The sequence below is a fragment of the Merops nubicus genome, unplaced genomic scaffold (assembly GCF_000691845.1).
Source record: "Merops nubicus isolate BGI_N331 unplaced genomic scaffold, ASM69184v1 scaffold3312, whole genome shotgun sequence".
Taxonomy (NCBI): domain Eukaryota; kingdom Metazoa; phylum Chordata; class Aves; order Coraciiformes; family Meropidae; genus Merops; species Merops nubicus.
The window spans coordinates 96,920-115,487 of NW_008594099.1; the positions used below are offsets into that span (position 1 = coordinate 96,920).

At 40.5% G+C, this 18,568-nt stretch overlaps 1 protein-coding gene across 1 annotated transcript in view; it reads right to left on the reverse strand.

Annotated features, from left to right (window-relative positions):
* The window catches only part of LOC103768478 (protoheme IX farnesyltransferase, mitochondrial), a gene marked incomplete at its 5' end in the record, with an annotated part of 102,078 nt that overhangs the window by 81,554 nt on the left and 1,956 nt on the right, over window positions 1–18,568 (reverse strand). Inside the window, 2 exons of the mRNA XM_008935620.1 lie at window positions 10,663–10,787; window positions 18,403–18,568. The exon at window positions 18,403–18,568 is cut by the window's right edge and continues 174 nt beyond it. Of these exons, the coding sequence (XP_008933868.1) occupies window positions 10,663–10,787; window positions 18,403–18,568 (291 nt within the window). The remainder of the gene's footprint in view (window positions 1–10,662; window positions 10,788–18,402) is intronic.

Consider the following 18,568-nt stretch of genomic DNA (forward strand, 5'->3'; position numbering starts at 1 on the left):
GCATCACTTTTGTCAGAGAGTGCTTCACCGTGCTTTCAGTGACCTCCTACCCTGAAAATCCTAGCAGTGCTTTTCCAAAATACTTAGAGTTTGAAGGGAAAAAAAATAATTATTTCACTATGCTATCTGTGCCAAACTACCATGACAGTTAAATTCTTTAAAAAGATAAAAAAAAAGGATCAGTGTGATCAAGGAAAGAAGAGTTGGAATAATTAAGTACTTCATACTATGCTGTCAGCAGACTATTTTGTATTCATTATTGCATGGGCTACAAAGACATTTACCCAAACACACACTACGTATGCATCTGTTTACATCAGTCCCCTATGGAAACATGAAATACAGTTACTTTGAGCTTCCCCACATGAAAAGTCCCTAGATAATGACATTTATTGTTACTAACATACTGCATATCTTCAACTTCACAGTTGCAACCTCCCAAGATAGATCCTTTCCATTTTCAGTGGGAAACATCCACAATAATTCCTCCCTCACTAAGGAGAACCAAGATCCTTCTCATCACTTTCGCCACTACTTAGCGGTATCTTCTTTTCTTTCTCCCCACTCAGCTACACCAGAGAAAGGGATGATTCCCTTGGGACACCTGCCTGCCCAAAACCCGCTCCTGAGCTCTGGCAGATCAGGTCAGCAGAATCAACTTTCCACTAGGCTTTACTGTATAATCTTGCAGCTTTGGAAGAAAAAAAGTCAAAAAAGCCACGAGGTAAATTAATGTCTTGCAGCCCATACAATGAAGTGCATTACAAATGGTTACTTCAGCCCTACTTGCTGCTGCCAGTGCTTGTTGGAAGGCACGGTCAGTGCTCCACGAGCCAGGTCTACTCCTCACAGCCACAGCTGTTGACTACCGGAGTGTGTAACAAAGGCAAAGCAGAGTAAAACTTGGTACTAACAACAGCAACAATCATGCAAAATTCAAGAAATGTTTTTTACTGCATTTCACTGCACGTGAAGCCTACCCCAACATTATGAAGACAAAACAGAATCTGAACTCACTTCATTTACATTGCATTTTTTAACAATGGCCATTTGAAGAAAACCCCCTAAAATAACTCAAAAGGAAAGGGATTGTTAGAATGCTCTGGGTTTGTGTTTCAATGAGCTATTCCCTAAAGAACTGGCAGTGGTAGGCTGTTTCAGGGAACCAGGAAATAATTTTCCTTAACCCTTTTGAGTCATACTTAACACATACTTGTTATTTTCTGTATAGCACAGTACACAAGGTACTAGATTGCAGATTTTGAAGCTGTCAGGAGTCTAACTCAAGGCAATAAACAGGATGAATACAACAATACTGAAATAATAAAAAGAAAATGGCATTTCACTAATTACCTAATAAGGACAGAACTTAATACTTGCATTGCTGAAGAAATTCTCAGTTATTTTGAAAACGTCAAAACATGAATTTAAAGACTGACAAAAGAAGTATCAACTAGTTATTTTCACTTTTCCTTTTGTAAGCTCAGAAAGGCAATACCCCTATGGATCAAAAGGCCAGATAAATCTTATTAAGTACTAAGTTTTCGCTTTTGTCTAGTGCTCTCCCCACATTCCATCATTTCAGTCCTTTGAAATTCCTTTGTTCTTCCTGTGATCAGGGTTTCCAGGGGAAATCTGGCATTGGATCTAAAGGGAACCCCACACCACTGAAGTATTCTGGACAATTAATCATTTGGCAAACTGTTTCTTTCCTTTCCCCCTACCTCACTTGCCCCCAGTATTTCCAGGGAACCTTTCAGTGTGGTGCTAATGAGACAGAACTTCCTGTAGCATCAAAAACGCAGCATCCTGAGGATCCGCATGTGCACAGAAGTGAGGCGCTTCTGCAGTTACCACCTGAAAGTTCCTGCCCGTCAGATGGATATTGCAGAATAACAGCAGGAAGCTTCTCTGTCTTCACTCTCAGACTGTCTCTGTCACCAAAGCCTATGCAGATGAAAGGATAAGGAAACCACCGGACTGCAGTCAGGGCTGTCTCCTTGTGCTCTCAGAGAACCATCAAATCATTTAGGTTGGAAAAGACCTTTAAAGTCATCTCCTCCAACAGCAGCAACATCTTCTCCAGATAACCCCCTTCACCATCCACTCTCTTCCTGGGCTCCATTTAGGACACAAGCTGCTCAGTAGTAAAAAGGATGCTGTTCTATTTACTTTCATTGTTTTTGTGGAACATCTCACTTTGGTGACCTAGGTCTAAGTGTCCCCCCCTCTAGAGCCATGAGAAGCCTCGGCTTTCTTCCGAAGCCTCGCCACGTACCCTCTCACACAACGTGCATATGAGGAAAGAGAATTTCTTCCAACAATGGTATGCAGTAATTTATAATATTTTTCCAAGATCCTTTATCAAGTTTCAGTTGTAGGTCAAATAATAAACGCTTTGCAAAGATAATCTCTGCATTTAAAATTTATCGGTCCTTCAGAGGTTGGTTCTCATTAGTGCTCATCATTTTCACTGCTCATTAAATACATCTTCACAAGCTGGGCCATTCCTACTCGATATCAAGGATTCCTCCATGCTAACTTGATCTAACTGTTGCAATTATGAATCATCTGACGGAGCTGTAAGTTATGATCTCCAATGAGCACTAATGCAGGCTGCCTAGCAGTTAAGATTCAAAGCAGTATATATCAGCACACTTTAGAGCACAAGATAGACTTCCAGTGTTGCACCTCTCTTATATTTATTATATCCTGTAAATTACATCACAGGCTGCCTCCACCACTGACACTTCTGGGCTCCAGCGTTAAACACCAGGTTTTAATAACCCCTCCTGGCAACCTTTTGATCACTGGGGGGGGGCAGATGAAAGGCCTGGCCGCCTGCCGCAGGCAGTCTGCTCAGTCAGAACAACGGGGCCTTCAGAGGGAGACAGAGATGCATCAGGTGTTAATCCCAGCTGAGCAGTCAGGAGTGCAGGCTGATGGACCTGCTCCCCACATCCAGCTGAAAGAGGGTACGCGCCTGCCAGCAGGCTCAGCCAGGATGCACGCAGGGAGGAAAGGTGCCACTAGCTCAGCATGAAATATTTTGCTTTGGAAACCTTAAAAAGTCATTTTAGGCTCTTTCTAAATCACTTGCAGCTAATTCAACCATCTGATTGTTCAGATGTGCTGTACGGAGCAAATCTTGGGTGTCTAAAACAAGTTCTCTTATTCACAGATGGCAATGTAGTAATCTGGAAAAAAAAATTATTTTCAGAGCTTTCAAAAAGTGGACAAGACAGAACTTTGAGGGGATTACTTGGGACAAACTTCCTGCATCGAGTGGAGCTGAGCTGGGTGATCTGACAGAGGTCATCTCCTCCAACTTAGGTCTGAATGCAAACACATTACTAATATCAGCATCAGAATCAAAAGTTGCAGTACATGCCTTGAGACATTCAATAAACACACATTTGGTAGGAGAAGTTTGGGCATGATGAGATAACACACACACAAAAAAATCTTGATTGGGGGAAATATAAACAGAACTATCATAGGTCTCTCTTTCCTGAGGAAATAAAGAAAAAGGGGTCTAAGGAACTGCCAGACTCCTGCTATTCTTCTTTTCCACTTCACTAATCCGAGCATCTATCACCAACCACCACTTTCTGCACAGTAGTTCAACCCTTGTCTTACTTTTTTTTTTTTCCTCTATTGCTTCAGTCCTTATAACAGATTTCTCTATAGATTTGCTCAGAAAGCACAGCAGTGGTCTTTGAAAGGAATACAACTACTAACATCACATCACTTTGTATTATTTTCCACTGCCACAAAAAGCAAACCATTTACTTCAGGTCTAATAGTCCAGTGTGAACCATTTTCACTTCTATGATCAAAACCCCTGCATTAAACATCTCTCAGATGGGGAAGCTGAGAAGCAAGCAGTATTGCAGGGCCTCTGATCAAGCTAAACCCAGAATATTTTAAAAACTTGCAGAAACAAAAGAAGATACAAGCAATAAAACCTCTGAGCTCAAAAGAGTGGTGGGATCCAACCACATCCAAACCTCCCAGGTTTCTTCTCACTCACAAAAGCTGTTTGATGGGGCAAGAGGGGAAAGAAGGGCCCAGTTAATACGTCAAAACTATTTCAGACACTGTGTCTCATTCACTTAAAACCATCATTGTCACTGCTCGACAAGCCTGAATCAAAATGTGGAGTTGATAAGACTCCACCCTGCCATGGAAGCTGGCAGCTCATCTCCCACCCACCCTCCTCCTCCCAGTGATGCAGGTGTTCACAGTAACCAACTCCTCGTGAGTTTCTTCCCTCCTTGAAAAATGAATTACAATTTTTATTGGTCCAGCAAGCTAAAACAGTTACAGCCAATATATCCTGAGAGCAGAAGGTGGTGTTGGACTTCTGATAATCAGTGCCATGCATTCTTTTATAACGTTTACTTCAAAATTCAAAAACCCCTCAAACTTGCTTTTTCCTACTCCTTTCATAGAATCATAGAAGGGTTTGGGTTGGAAAGGATCTTTAAAGGTCACCTAGTCCAACCCCCCTGCAAGGAGCAGGGACACCCGCAACCAGAGCACGTTGCTCAGAGCCCCATCCAACCTCCCCTGGAATGGTTCCAGGGATGGGGCAGCGACCACCTCTCTGGGCAACCTGGGCCAGGGGCTCACCACACTCAGTGTAATTTCTTCCTTCTCTCTAGTCTGAATCTCTCCTCTTTTAGTTTCAAACCATCCCCCCCTCATCCTGTCACAACAGGCTCTGCTAAAAAGTCTGTCCCCAGCTTTCTTGTAGGTCCCCTTTAAGTACTGGAAGGCCACCAGAAGGTCTCCCCAGAGCCTTCTCCTCTCCAGGCTGAACAACCCCAACTCTCTCAGCCTGGCCTTCCAGATAGTTCCAAACACTACAACTACATAGGGAACACCAACTCGTTATGACTGAGCACAGGTACATAAGCACATACTATGACTCCCAACTGCTGACACTGCTGCTTGGCCATTATGGTATGAGCTGTTTATCTGAATTGGATCAATTTGCCCCTTTTACTCCCTGGTGTCCAAGTGTTGTTGATTTCTGCAACATATTTGAAAAGCAACAGTAAAAAACGTGGACTTCAGACCATCAGTGAACTGCAGCTTCATCTACAGGCAACAGAGGTACAGTGAAGATTTCAAAACACTACTGTATTTCTAAGCTCCAGTTGACCTTGCTCTGGATAGCACAGCAATATTCGATGACCTAAGTAGGCTCATTAATTTTTCTAGCATTTTTTAAGTTGTTTTGTGAGTACTTGTCCATCAAGTCATTGATCACGAACCAGCAAAATATCATAAAAGTGAAGCTGCCCTTCTGGCAGCATAGAGATAGTGGATTAGGAGCTTGAGGAGAGAGAGGCTGCTCTGTTTTGCCTTTCTTTAGCCTGGTGCCCATCGCTGCAGTATCCAAATGACCGTCACCATTTATCTCAATACAAAAGATCACACACAGGCTCCACAGGCTGGCAACTGAGCTCAGAGCCTGAATTTCACCCCGTTAAAGTAACACCAGATTCATGCTTCCCACCCATCACTACACTTCTTAGGGATCATCACTGTCAGGAGAGCAAAACGCAGCCATCAGATCAGCCCTGAAGGGACAGGGATGTTAACTGGTCTTACATTTGTTCTCTCATTCTGGTTAACATATTGACTATATTTCTTATTTTCAGCTAGCTTCAGCACAGACAGTCAGTCCAGGCTGCTTCCTTTTCAAGGTACCATCAGTCAAATCCAACCACATCATTTTATCTCTCAGTTACTAAATTCGAACCATTTTAAACATCCTGCTTTCATCTTTATAGCTCGCTCCCACTTTTTAACTATGCTGCAGTTACAGAAGAATGTACTTGACATATAAAACGTGCATGTGATTCCTTTAACATTTTAATGCCGTGTATTGTGTTGTAAACATCTCTTCATGTTTTATCTCCTTCTCCATAAATCAGAGGCTAGTATCTCAGAAGACTCAAAAATGACATGTTTTCTCCATAATATAAATGTAAGGCTCTACTCCTTTAAACTTTACTCAGCTTTCAAAAACTCATCAAAAAACAGAGCTAGGAAAAAGAAAATTGTTATCAACTAACTTAGTATCATTTCCTCCCACTCCATTCCTCTCAGTACAGCATGGGGAAAAAAATAAGTTAGAAAACTGGTCTTCACCAATCAGGAAACTAATGTTTTGATTAGTCTTTCTTGTTGCTGGTAAGGAACAAGACAAAGGTAAAATACCTTCTTGTGTATCCATACAAATATTGAGTGCTGAAAGAGTCAGGGAGGTGGGCAGGATAAAAAAAGTGATATGCTAGAAATCATTTTATTAAAGATTAACACGCAGCATTTACACAACGAACATATCCCAGAACATATTTCCATTTCTTTACCATAACGGCAATGAATAAGAATGTTCTCTTAAAATTAGATTTTCCAGTGGTTTTGGCCAGCTTAATAATATTACAGTGAAAATGTGTCTCAGACTATTCCTTGGTAAATGCATCCAGTGATTTTCGAATTAAAAAATACTCTAAAATATCAATTATTTTGACAAGAAAGAATACCAATAAAGAACACCTCTCTAAAATAATTTTAAGTTACTTCAATGATGGAAAAAAGAAAGAATGCCATTAGAAAAAGAGAAGGGGAAAAAAAAAAAAAAAGAGGAAAGTGGTTTTAGCAGGTGGGACTGAGAAGTGGTGACATGTTGTAGTACAATCCTGAAGAGCTGAAGGACATAACGCAGTGTTGCGTGATGTGGAAGAGAAGCAGGGGCCGCCGGCTCGGCGTGCCACTAAAATGCTAGATTAGGTGTGAGGTACAGCTCTGAGGTATTGTGATACAAAGGGGTGAGGCAGAGGCAGAGCTGCTGCTAAAGGACCAGAGAAATCAAATGCTATTTTTCACTTGGCACCTTCCAGCAGGAGTTTACTCCCTTACAGCCCACAGACCCAACACGCTCCCCAGGAAAACCCAAGGACTCGCCGATATTTATCCAGATCCTCAGAATTCATAACATTTTCCACCAGCCTGAGAGATTCTGTTTCATTCAAACTACTGTCTACCATTAATTATTCCAAGATACTTTTGACATTTTTTCTACAAATGTTTCTAGAATGACCTCACCACATTTCCCCTTAACACAAGCCCGGGTTCAAGTACTTTTTGTCTGGATTTTTCAGATTGTTTTCAAACAACTTTTTCACCATCATTTCACAAAAAAAAAAAAAAAGTCATCAGCTTCTTAAAAACAGTTATCCAATTTCACAGATCTGTCATAAAAATACATTTTTCTACATTATTTCTACCTGCATTGGAAAATAGAGCTAGAATTTAGCATTTACAGGTTATGAAACTTGTTGGTAACTACAAGCCTTTGGTTGATAAATATCCACACTGTACTTCTATAAACAATGGAAAAATATTATGTTGCAAACTGACATTTTAATTATTGCTTTCTTGTTAAGGACAGTAAACGTGAGGCAAGAACATCCACTCTGACAAGTTTCTATAACTTTCTAGTTCTTGCAGCTAGGGGGCAAAAAAAAAAGCTTAAAGCATGACATACAGCCATCTGAAATCAAGAGAGGAAATGATAATTATAAGATTATTTTAGACCAACTTTGTAAAAAAAACAAAACATGACTTCTTGATCTTTGTTACTTAGCAGAGTCTTGGCTCCCTCCCCAGTAGTTAACTCAACTTAAATAGTTAAGTCAATTTAATTCAGTGGGGGAAACTGGCCTCAGCTCCTACCAGATTGCTAAAAGGAAGTGATCAAGAGAAGGAAAAAAACCCAAACCACAGAATTTCAACAATTAAAAGTTTGTATCAATATTTCCACGAATATTACAGAATCTTTTCCCTTTTCACAGGACCCAGCTCCTCACTTCCTGTCCTAAATCACAGGGAAGAATCTTACACAATCAACACTTTACCTTCCCACAACATATTTGAGGACTGCAAATGGTGACCAGAGATTTATCAGGGAAATGAGGAGTGGGAAAGACGAGCTGCCCTTTAAAGATGTGCAGATTTACAGCAACATGGGAAGTGGAAAGACGGTTATCATAGAAAAAGGTCCTTGAGGGATAACGAGGAGCAACAAGGGAAACATGAGTCATGAGCTGCCAGAGAAGAGGATGCATATGGGGAGCAATGGACAGAGCAAAGCAGCAATAAAGGAAGTTCCAAGTCAAACGTGCTCCTTCCCAAAGGTCAAGAGGGATCCCAAGCTTACGGTATTCACCGAAAATTAAATTCCCAGCCAGTTCAGACACTGCACCACCAGCACCGCTAGCAAAGGGACACTGGTGAACTGAAAGGATCCACTGATAAACAAGGTCAGAGACCACAGCTCTGCTCTTCTGCTTTGTTACCAACTCTGCTCCTTTATTTTCCCTACTAAGAGCAGTTGCCTTGGAGGTCTGTCTACACCAGCAAGAGGTTCAACACAAGCAAGTGTGCAAACTTAAAGCACTTGTCTGAGACTGTGAAACAGTTTTAGACACTGTGAGGCTGGAGTAACCTCTGTTTAAGGGGATATCAACAGCCGTTCCTGTGGTCGGAGAGCAGGGAGTGAACAGTGAATTATGAAACCAAGCCCAAAGTTATTGCACCCCTTACTCTCCTTTCCCATCCCAGCAAACCTCAAACTATCAAACTCTAAGTTATGGTGCACAATTCCTGGTACTCTCAAGTATGTCAAGATTTTAAAAAGTAAGATGTTCAAAAGTGTCTTCCAAGAGTTTACAAAGTGCCTGGTTTTGAGACAATAATACAACACTCAACAATACAAGGAAGCTGAAGACAAAGAAAACCAGTTATATCTATCAACTCCAGGAAGATCTAGCTCAATCTCAAAGACAAGCTGCACAGGAGTCTCTAAACAACAATTAATTCTCCTCTTACTCCAGTAGTATCCACATCAAAAGTGAAAGTAAATATGGCAACAAATATTTCAAAGGATAAGTCATAAAATAGATTAATATTAAAACAACTGTAAAGTAAAAAAAAAATGAAGGGGAAAAAGCATACCTCTAAAATTGTATCAAACCCAAAAAAGCTTCACCTTAGTTATAATAGTTTTTTTCACCCAGACTTTATGTGGAAAATATGTATGTGACAGCCAGATGTATGCTTCAGAAAACAGCGTGACTTCTTTAAATTATTTTTCAAGACTACCTATGTGTTTTCAAATCAGGAAGGCTACCCAGAGTATTTCCAAGCAACTAAAAATCACGCGGCATCCTTCCTATTTTGCAGAGAGAGATACATGAAGTTACCTGCCTACCCCAATTTTAAGCTCAGTGTAAACAAACAATAAAAGCTATACTTCCTGCAGGCTGAGCAAGACACGTGCCTACAGCCAACGTGTTACAAGTTGTAAACATCAAAGTGCCCAGCTCAACCGAGGTGACTCCAGGATGTAGATCACAGGAAACCTCCATGCCCTGTTCCATTAGGGGGCTCCCAGGACTCCGCCCTCCCATCTCCTCAAGGACTGCTGAAGCCATGAAGTGCTATCAAACGTTGCACTGCTGCTGCCACTTCTTTTGCCACACCATATTTGCAACTGGAAGTGACTGTGTGCTATGCTTTGTAACTCAGTTCAACACCACAGGTGGTGTTACCTGTTCACTAGCCAGGCTCTGCTCTGGGACTTGGGAACAGCCTAACAGCACCTTTGCTACACAGCTGGACTGCAGGAGAGCTGAGAGATCAGCATCAAGCTCCACAGGCACTTTCACACATACAAGGAAGCTCAAGTTCAGGCACCTGAACAGCTCCAGCAAGAAACAGCTACCCCATGACCGAGATTTTCAGTACATTTATAGACGCACAGGAGATACCCTGAGTCCAGACTGAACAGAAGCACAAACCCCACTGAAGTCCCACAACAGGTGTTTAGAAAGGTGCTCTGAGACATTCTCTCCTCTGGAGAGGACTGAGAGAGGATCTTCTCAATGCTTAGTGTTAGATAAACAAGGTGAGGGGCAAGAGGCTGGGGCCAGACTCTTGTCAGTGGTGCCCAGTGACAGGACAAGAGGCAATGGGCACCAACTGGAACCCAGGAGGTTCCACCTGAACAGGAGGAGAAACTTCTTTGCTGTGAGGGTGCCTGTATGGAGCTGCCCAGAGAGGTTGTGGAGTCTCCTTCTCTGGAGAGATTCCACATCTGCCTGGACACCATCCTGGGCACCCTACTACAGCAGGTGGGTTGGATGAGATGATCTCCAGAGGTCTCTTTCAAACCCTGACGTGCTGGGATTCTGGGATTCTTTAGACAGATACAACAAGGTCATACAGTAACACATCCAAAGAACCAGGCTCGTACAGCTGGAGCTCCCATGGCTATTCTTATACTCCAATTACACCATTCTTCCCATGTCATCTGCAGCGACCCAGGCCTGGTATTACCAAGATAAACATTATTATTGGGAGGCTTAAAACCCCATCAGCTCCATTCAGAACAAACACACTGTGCCTAGCAACTACATTTTAATTCTCAGACATATATTCCTCTTGTGGTGTCAGCTGTAGGAGCTCGGAGCTCGCACAGCAGCTGAGGGCACAGCACTGCCAGACATCCATTCACGCTCTTGGGCAGCATTCCAGGAGCCAGGACAACTCCAGTTTGTGGTACAGGTGAAGGGGGGGACTGACCTGGTTGATGGAGTTGGCAGCACAGGACGCCAGTCCGGTTCCAAGGGAGGCGAGCAGGAAACAGGTCGGGTCGAAAGGGACGGGGGCCATGGCAAAGCCAGCAGACGCCGTGCTCACCACCAGAGCTGCAACACACGTGAGAGCACAGTTCAAAGCACCCACAAAAACGTGCCCTTTTCACACAGCACTTGAGTTAAGGGGTTAAAACTCTGTAAGAAGCCTGGTGAAGATTAATTTTGTGCTACTTTTACAGATCAAAGTAACTTCAGGAACTGTGTACAATTAACACTAATACTTCACATAAAGAAGTCAAAGATGAGGAGAACTGTCAGGGATGAAATGAGAAACCCAGGAGCAGCAGCGCATGAGTAGAGGATGTGAGAATAAAAACTTATGCCTCTGTATTCCCTGTTCTGTGGATTTGCTACAGCATCAGACTGCCTCACACAACATGTCCAGGAGACATTTGTTCCAGTAACTCACATGCCGCTGCAAAGTCTGACATCAAAAAGCAAGAAAAACTCTAAACTGAGAGAAATGTACTAGAACAAATTATAGCAAGGAATTTAAGCAGTTCAGAGTCAAAAGAGACTTAAGGCATGTAGGCTACAGCTGATGACACCAGTAACTTCACTGGACAAGTATCTGCTCACACTGTTCCCACATGCCCACTTCAGGCAGAAGGCACAATCACATCACCATATGGGCTCAGCAGCCCTTAAAGGCCTCAAAATTTGAGTGGATTAATAAAAATCCATTTTAGATTTGTCATCCAAAATTATAACTTTAGTACCACACTGCAAATCACACCCTTCAGATGAAAGTTACCCAAGTTTCAAACCTAATATTGCAATTACCCAAATAACAGGTCTTATGACCGTTACTTTTGGCAAGAAATAGTATGACATGAACAATTTCTTACACTATAGAAGTCAGCACTTACTGAATATCTTGCTCATGACCTTGAACCTTACCATCTGAAATTAATAGTTATTAAACAAAGTATTTAAATTATATTCTGCATGTTATTATGCATTCGAGACCTCAGCTACCTCAAATCAAAGCATCAAAAGGTTCTGATCTTCCCGATTCCAACAATATCTGTTTGTCTGAAGCTAAATGACAAATAAATAACCTTTGCTAACTGAGAATATCTGGATTATCTACTAAGCAGTATTACTTGAGACAGGAACCTAAATGTCATGGCAGAGACCTGCCAAATGATGCACAGGCTCATGTTAAGAACTGTGCCTGCATAAGAACCTTAGGATTTAATCCTAAAGAGGCAGTGAAGAAAATTTGGTGCTCATCAAGACTTTGCTCTGAGTATGAAAACCCACTGGCAGCTGAATATTATAATCATTATATAAAATTATTATAAAGTGTTATATGAATTATTAACTTTGTAATAATATACATCATATTATAAACATGAATTCTTTTGCCCCGTTCCAGCGTCAGAGGGAGTTGTAGATGGCTGTTGGACAGGCTGGCTACACCAACACCAAGGCAAGTCCCTGGCTCCAGGTGTTCTCTGCAGCCCCTTCAGCTACTTGTAAAACACCACGAACCGACAATGGAGCTGGGAAGTAACCCCACATCCTGTAACCCCACTGGGCAGACTGATGGACACGCAGGCACTGACTGCTTCTCAAAGACTGGGCCCCGTTTGTTCTACAAATACAAGCCCACTTGGGTTTCGAAACTCTTGGAGCCTTCGTAGCAGAGTGCACAAGAGACTAGGAATTGTGTTGGTTTCCAGCTGTGAGAGTTAAAACGTACACTGAGAAGCTGATGGTGAAACAGTGACGTTGGCATTTCTAAAGAGCAATTACATTCTTTTTTTTTCTGCATAATAAATCATACGTTCACTTCTAGACAAGAATTTAATTAAAACTTATCTTAGAGAGTACTTTACACCAATTTATTATGGGAAAACACCAAGTGAAGAAGAAAGGTGGAGCACATTGGCAAACAGTCAGTGTAACATTACCACCATGCTGACCTCAAAGAAATTCTAATACTGTACAGCTACAGCACTAATTAAAGTCCCCATTGATTTCTCCAGATTAATTTCAGCCAGTCATTTCAGTGTGACTTATCAGGATCTCATTAAGAGAGGCTGCAGTCCATCCTCTCCCTCATCCCACCAAAGCAGGTGGTTTAGGGCCTGGGCAGCACTCTGAGCTTCTCTCATCGCCCAGCAATTCAACTGCAGCCCCTTCAGAGTCAATAAGAAAATGTTCCCTTTGGACTGGGAAGTTTATTTTCTTTTCCCGTGGAAGCAATAACTTAATCTTCTACTTTCCTCATGGAGGAAAAGTATATTTAATTGAGATCACATCAAGGCAATGAGGTCACTGACTCTGTTTGTTTTTTAATCCCTGTTAGTTTAGTGCTTTAGGGGCCAAATTAACTTCACCTTATTGCATAATAGATGGAATTGATCCTTTCAAGATTTGTTGATGAGAGCTGGCATTATATATGCTCTTCAAAAAGAAGCCAGGACTTAAACTTATGATCTCAGCCTAAACCTAATTTTCAGTCTTTTAAACATCTTTAGCTCTAACAAAAATTAACAGGGGACATTAGTCTCCCACTTCAATGGGAATGAAAAAGAAAATGCTAATGGACTGGTGACAAAAAGAGTGATTTATAACATTTCTAGTATAAAAACACATTCAAAAAATCTGCAGTGTGTTCTTTACCCTCCTTTTCAGCTTCACTGTAATGCAATCTGCCTTTATAAATTTGTATTTGTACTTAGAGCATGCAAATCACTCTGCCATATTTTGTTTACTTCCTATTAAAAAGTAGCTGAGCCAAAATAAAAGTGTAGAAAGCCAAAGCAAACCAATTCCGCTCTAGATTTCCTTTCTGCTCCTCTAGTGATAATACATCAGTACAAACAGAAGCACAAAAGCAAATGCATTTCTACTTTAATTTAATTTCAGCATTTTTCTACAAATGTTCATATACTCCTTAAAGGCAACTAGCTTTCCAAAAGCTGATGGAATTTTCCTTCTGGAGTTTCACACTTTGGTTTCTGGAAAACTCAATGTAGCCTCAGTGTTAGTGCTACACATCTGACCAATATACACTGACCTTTATACCCTTACATCTCTTTGGGTGTTGGTGTAGCTCAGGTAGTTGCAGATAATAACCTGCACACCAAAGAAGGCCAAACTCCTGAAGCAATTTGGGACAATAGTTTGTAACAAGCCTTTGCATCATATCACATAAAATTCAAGTGCAATATTACAAACAGATCAGATAATATCTTTTTACTGTCGAACAATTTTTAAATGCTTTGCAAAAAGTAAGCAGTAATAATAGTTTATTTTTATTTCATTAGTTTTTCTTGTAGCATGGAAAACAAACTGCCAGAAAGCTACCACTATTAAGCTTTGTTTCTTTGATAGGATCATAAAACGAGAACTACTTTGACAGGCCTATGAAATATATTTAGAACTGAAAATAAATGTGGACTCGTAATAATCTAAACAATACATATGGATAAATCTTTGTCAAAGATCCTGGGTATATTAAAGCTAGCACTTAAAGAATAAATGCCATAATAAGTGACATTATTTCAGAATAAAGTGGAAACACGCTGGAAGTCCACTAAAACAAATGGATTTTTTTACTGGAGAGGCTGTTACCAGATTTTTAACCTGTGAACAGAACACAGGCACCTGGTTTAGTTATTGTTGCCACTCCATAACACCTAGGTTTGGTAACACCCAGTGGTCATTACATGCACACCACAGACAAAGACACAGAGATGAATCAGGATGTTCACAATCACATTTTAAGTCAGTAGCAAGTACCTCAAGCTTCTGATTTCCAGCTCAACACTTTTGTGCTACGAGATTGCTAATGCACAGACATGAATTCATATCTGAGCAATACATCCAGTAAGTTCCAGCTGTTTCCTAGTAAACACAACAGGATGTTTTTCTTAAAACAGGACATGTGGGAAAGTGCTCTAGTTTAGTCTCCAAACCTGAAAATGCTAATAAATTATCCTGTTTGTCTGTCTTGCAGATCTGAAATACAGGCCAGTAAGTCCATGAAGTAGAAACCACACAGAGTGTTGTAGCTGGTAGTCTTTGCTCCCAGGCTTTTGTCTATCATTGTCTAGCAACCAGAGCAATCCATATTGGAAGGGATCTCAGGCAAGCAGCAAGTCCAATCACCTGCTCAAAGCAAGGTCAATACTGGATTCGGGTCCCTTACGGCTTTGTCATCTCCAAGGATAGAAATTTCACATCATCTCTAGGCAATGACATGAGATGTATGGGCTCTAGTATGACTTTCTGAAGGAGATTCATGTTATGACAGCCTGGAATCAGGGCTCAGCTCTGCCAGGCACAGTAGAGACAGAGAAATATGGTGAAGACACAGCTCCATCCTCAATAGGGCAACAGGCACCACCCATGGTGCTACACATCTCCCTGGTTGTCCCCACAGAAAGATCAACATGTCAGACATCCTTTTCCACAGGCACAACAATGAGAAAATGTTCACAAACCACAGAGAAATACCCAAGGACAATACTCAGCACTTTTCATATTTTGCTTTCATCACACTTCCCACAGATTAAAAACTGAAGTTTAATTTTCCTGTGCTTTTGTATATAGTTCATCTTAGTTTTCATCTGTGATGAAACACTGGGGAAAAACAAATGTAAAATTGAAGTTAATATTTTAAGTAAAGATGAAACAATCTGAAATCCTGAATGTTTGCAGTATAAATTATCAGAATTTCCTCCTATTACCATACCTTCACATATCTCTTTCCTATTTGCAGCTACACAACAACTTTAGGATAAAGTAGAAAACAATGACATTTCTAGCTCTGTGAACTCATCAGACAGTTGTGTTAGCTTGCCAAGTGCCAGGATGGTAAGACACAGCTGGTCAGACAGCAGCCAACACAGAACACCCCAGAGAAGGAAAGGATGGAAACCAAACCCAGAAAGGTGAAGTATGCAAGAAGTAATTAAGAGTTCCCTAATTGTTTTCTGTGGCAAAAGAATATAAACAAAAATCTTTTCCTGTTGGTAAAGCAGAGCTTCTAATGGAGAGCCAAAAGAGCTGCAGTTTACATGAAGCAGGAGGGTATGCTAATAGCTAAACTCACTTCCTTTGAAAGGTGAATTACAGTTCAGAACACAAACAAACATTCTCTTTACTTCAGCAGCAGGAAAAGAAAAGGGCACAAGGAAGTCCCATTTTAGCATAATGCAGAGTTTGTTTTTTTGTTATTTCATACTCTAAAAAGTATAAATAAAGAGTCTGCCAAAAGAAAACACACAGGATATGAGATCTATCAGAACTTCATGGGTGAAAAGAATTGAGTTGTGTGTCATTTGTAACTTAAAAACTGACCTCAGAGAATTTATTTTTCTTTAAAAAAAGAATGAAATCAAAGAACTACACCAGCATACGCTTTACAGAATATGTAATCTGTCTAAATCATTACAGAAGTTGGAAAAAGAGCTAATTCTGCTTCCTTGCTCTGCACACTACACCCAGTACTTTCCCTGCTCATCTCCTACACTATCCTGTGACCAGTGAAGACCAATAACAGAATTCCCCTCCTACAAACACCTCTTCAAACATATTTTTACACTTTCTACTTCCAATAAAATTTCCCCTCCCCAGCTCATCTTCCCCAACAAGTACATAAGATCACAAGAAGAGAGGTTAAGGGTGGTTTGTTTGCTTTTTTTTTTTTTTTTTAATACCTTCTCAACAGGTACCAAGTTTCCTACACTCGCCTTGGGTCAAGAACAGCACATCAAGAACACAGCCTCCTACAAAACAGCCCTGAAGGGAATGGAATACTCTAACCTTTGTCTCCTATGTGTTTCAAGTAACACCCTATTTTCAAACCTGTGTGGTACTTCTCTCAATATTGCCATTTGTATTTAAAAAAGAGCCTCCTAGAAGTTGTTGAAATGGCAACACCAAGGCCACACAAAAGAAGTATAACAAAATCATTTTCTCCAGAAAAAAAACCTCTTCCATCTTGCTGCAGTTACTGAAATTCCCATTTTCAGCAGCACCAGTGCTACTCAGATGTCCTACTACCACCAAGCTGAGTCATAAGGAATCTCAGCAAACATAAGACACTACACTTCAAGTGCTCAAAATAACAGTTCATTTCTCTTTCTCTGGTCACTTACTCATGGCATTTTAACTTCTCATTTCTTGATCTATTGAGATTTTTTTTAAATGTAATTCTACTTCAGTAACTAGCACAGCTTTCAAGTTCACATAGAAAAGCAACATAAATAAAATCATCTCATTGAAAATACACCAGAGGAACTAATTGTTCATACAGCACTTACAGGTTATCCATGCTGAGCCCAACAGAAACAGAACATTACAAGAACTGAACAGCATGGGGGAGAAAGAGGCAAGACCTGTATTATGCAGAAGGAAAGAGACAAAAGCTGAGGCCGTTTGTGCCACAAAGCTATTGAAAGCTGAAGTACAACAATCTTGGTAACTGCTGAAGGTGCTAGGAAGTGGTTTATACACCTGAATTTGAAATTCCCAAAGCTAAGACATAGGAGTGAGAAGGTGAAGTATCAGAAGACAAGCTTTTCATCCCCCAACTCTACTAACCCAACTCTTCATCAGCACAAAAGAAACACCTTAAGGTTTTTTTAAACTAATGTGGAAGAACTATTTGGACCTACAGACAAGATCAGTTTTGCCAAGTCCAAAACAAGAGACGTCTCATCAACACTGAGAAGTATGTGGCTTTTTGTTAAAGTTTAAATGACCATTATAGACTGGATGTGGTCAGTACAGTTTTTCCACAGGGAAGCAAACAATGAAAACATACCTATTGTAAGACTAAAAGTTTCAAAATGTAAACTGAATTCAGGATTTTAAATATAAAAAAAAATTAAAACAAACAACAACAGTTCTGTTGTCAAGAATTTATTTCATCCACTGGAGAGAGCACCACAGCAGGGACTTAGGAAACTGTAGTTCTGTTCTTGGCCCTGACACAGACAAAAATGTAAGGCTTTGGTCAGATCATTAGCATTTCCTTAGACATAAAAGTACATCTAGCACTACCTATTGGCAAAGAAGTGATTAATAATTGTTAAGTATTACTATTAGAAGACAGGAAAATGTATTTAGGCTACAAGGCAGATACTTAAACTGCTGGTTTGAAGATACAACGCTACCATTGACTAGAAAAGTAAATTATACCTTATGCTAGAATATTTAATTGGTCACACCTAACCATTTTCCTTTATAAGACAAGAAACTATTCAGATTATCTTTTGTTACTACTTTTAATAGTAATTTCACAATAAGCAGTGCTGAAGTGAAAGGTAAGTAAATAAGACAGAACTTTGTAAATATAAGCAAGATGACTTTATATACTTACTACAATGCTTGTGAACTCACTTCCTAACCCAGTTTCACCACATTTTCTATACCAGCGCTTGCCTATGATTCCGAAAAGCTAAATGATGAAACAATGCAAGCTCCAACTCCCTGTTTTTAAACAAATTTAAGAGGAAAACTATTAAATGCTTCCATGAAGTACTTAAGTGCTTCCCTGGACACATTTGATGGAATTGACCCAGGTACTTTGCGTCAGTGAAGTGGGAATTATCACATAAAAAACCCACACAGTACCAGTAACGTGCTAAAGAACTCAAGTATCAAATGGATGCACAGAAAGGAAAAAAAGGACCCATAGTACCTGTAAGCTTAATTTTGGACAAGCGTGCCAAAATTCCTGGCAAATCATCCAGCCGTAGCTTCATTTCTTTCCATTGTCTGTCTTCTTTGGATTCTGCTCTTACTGGTAAGACTGAGCCTTCAGTTTCTGCAGGTGACTTCACTTCTCTCAACTCATTCCTGCTTGA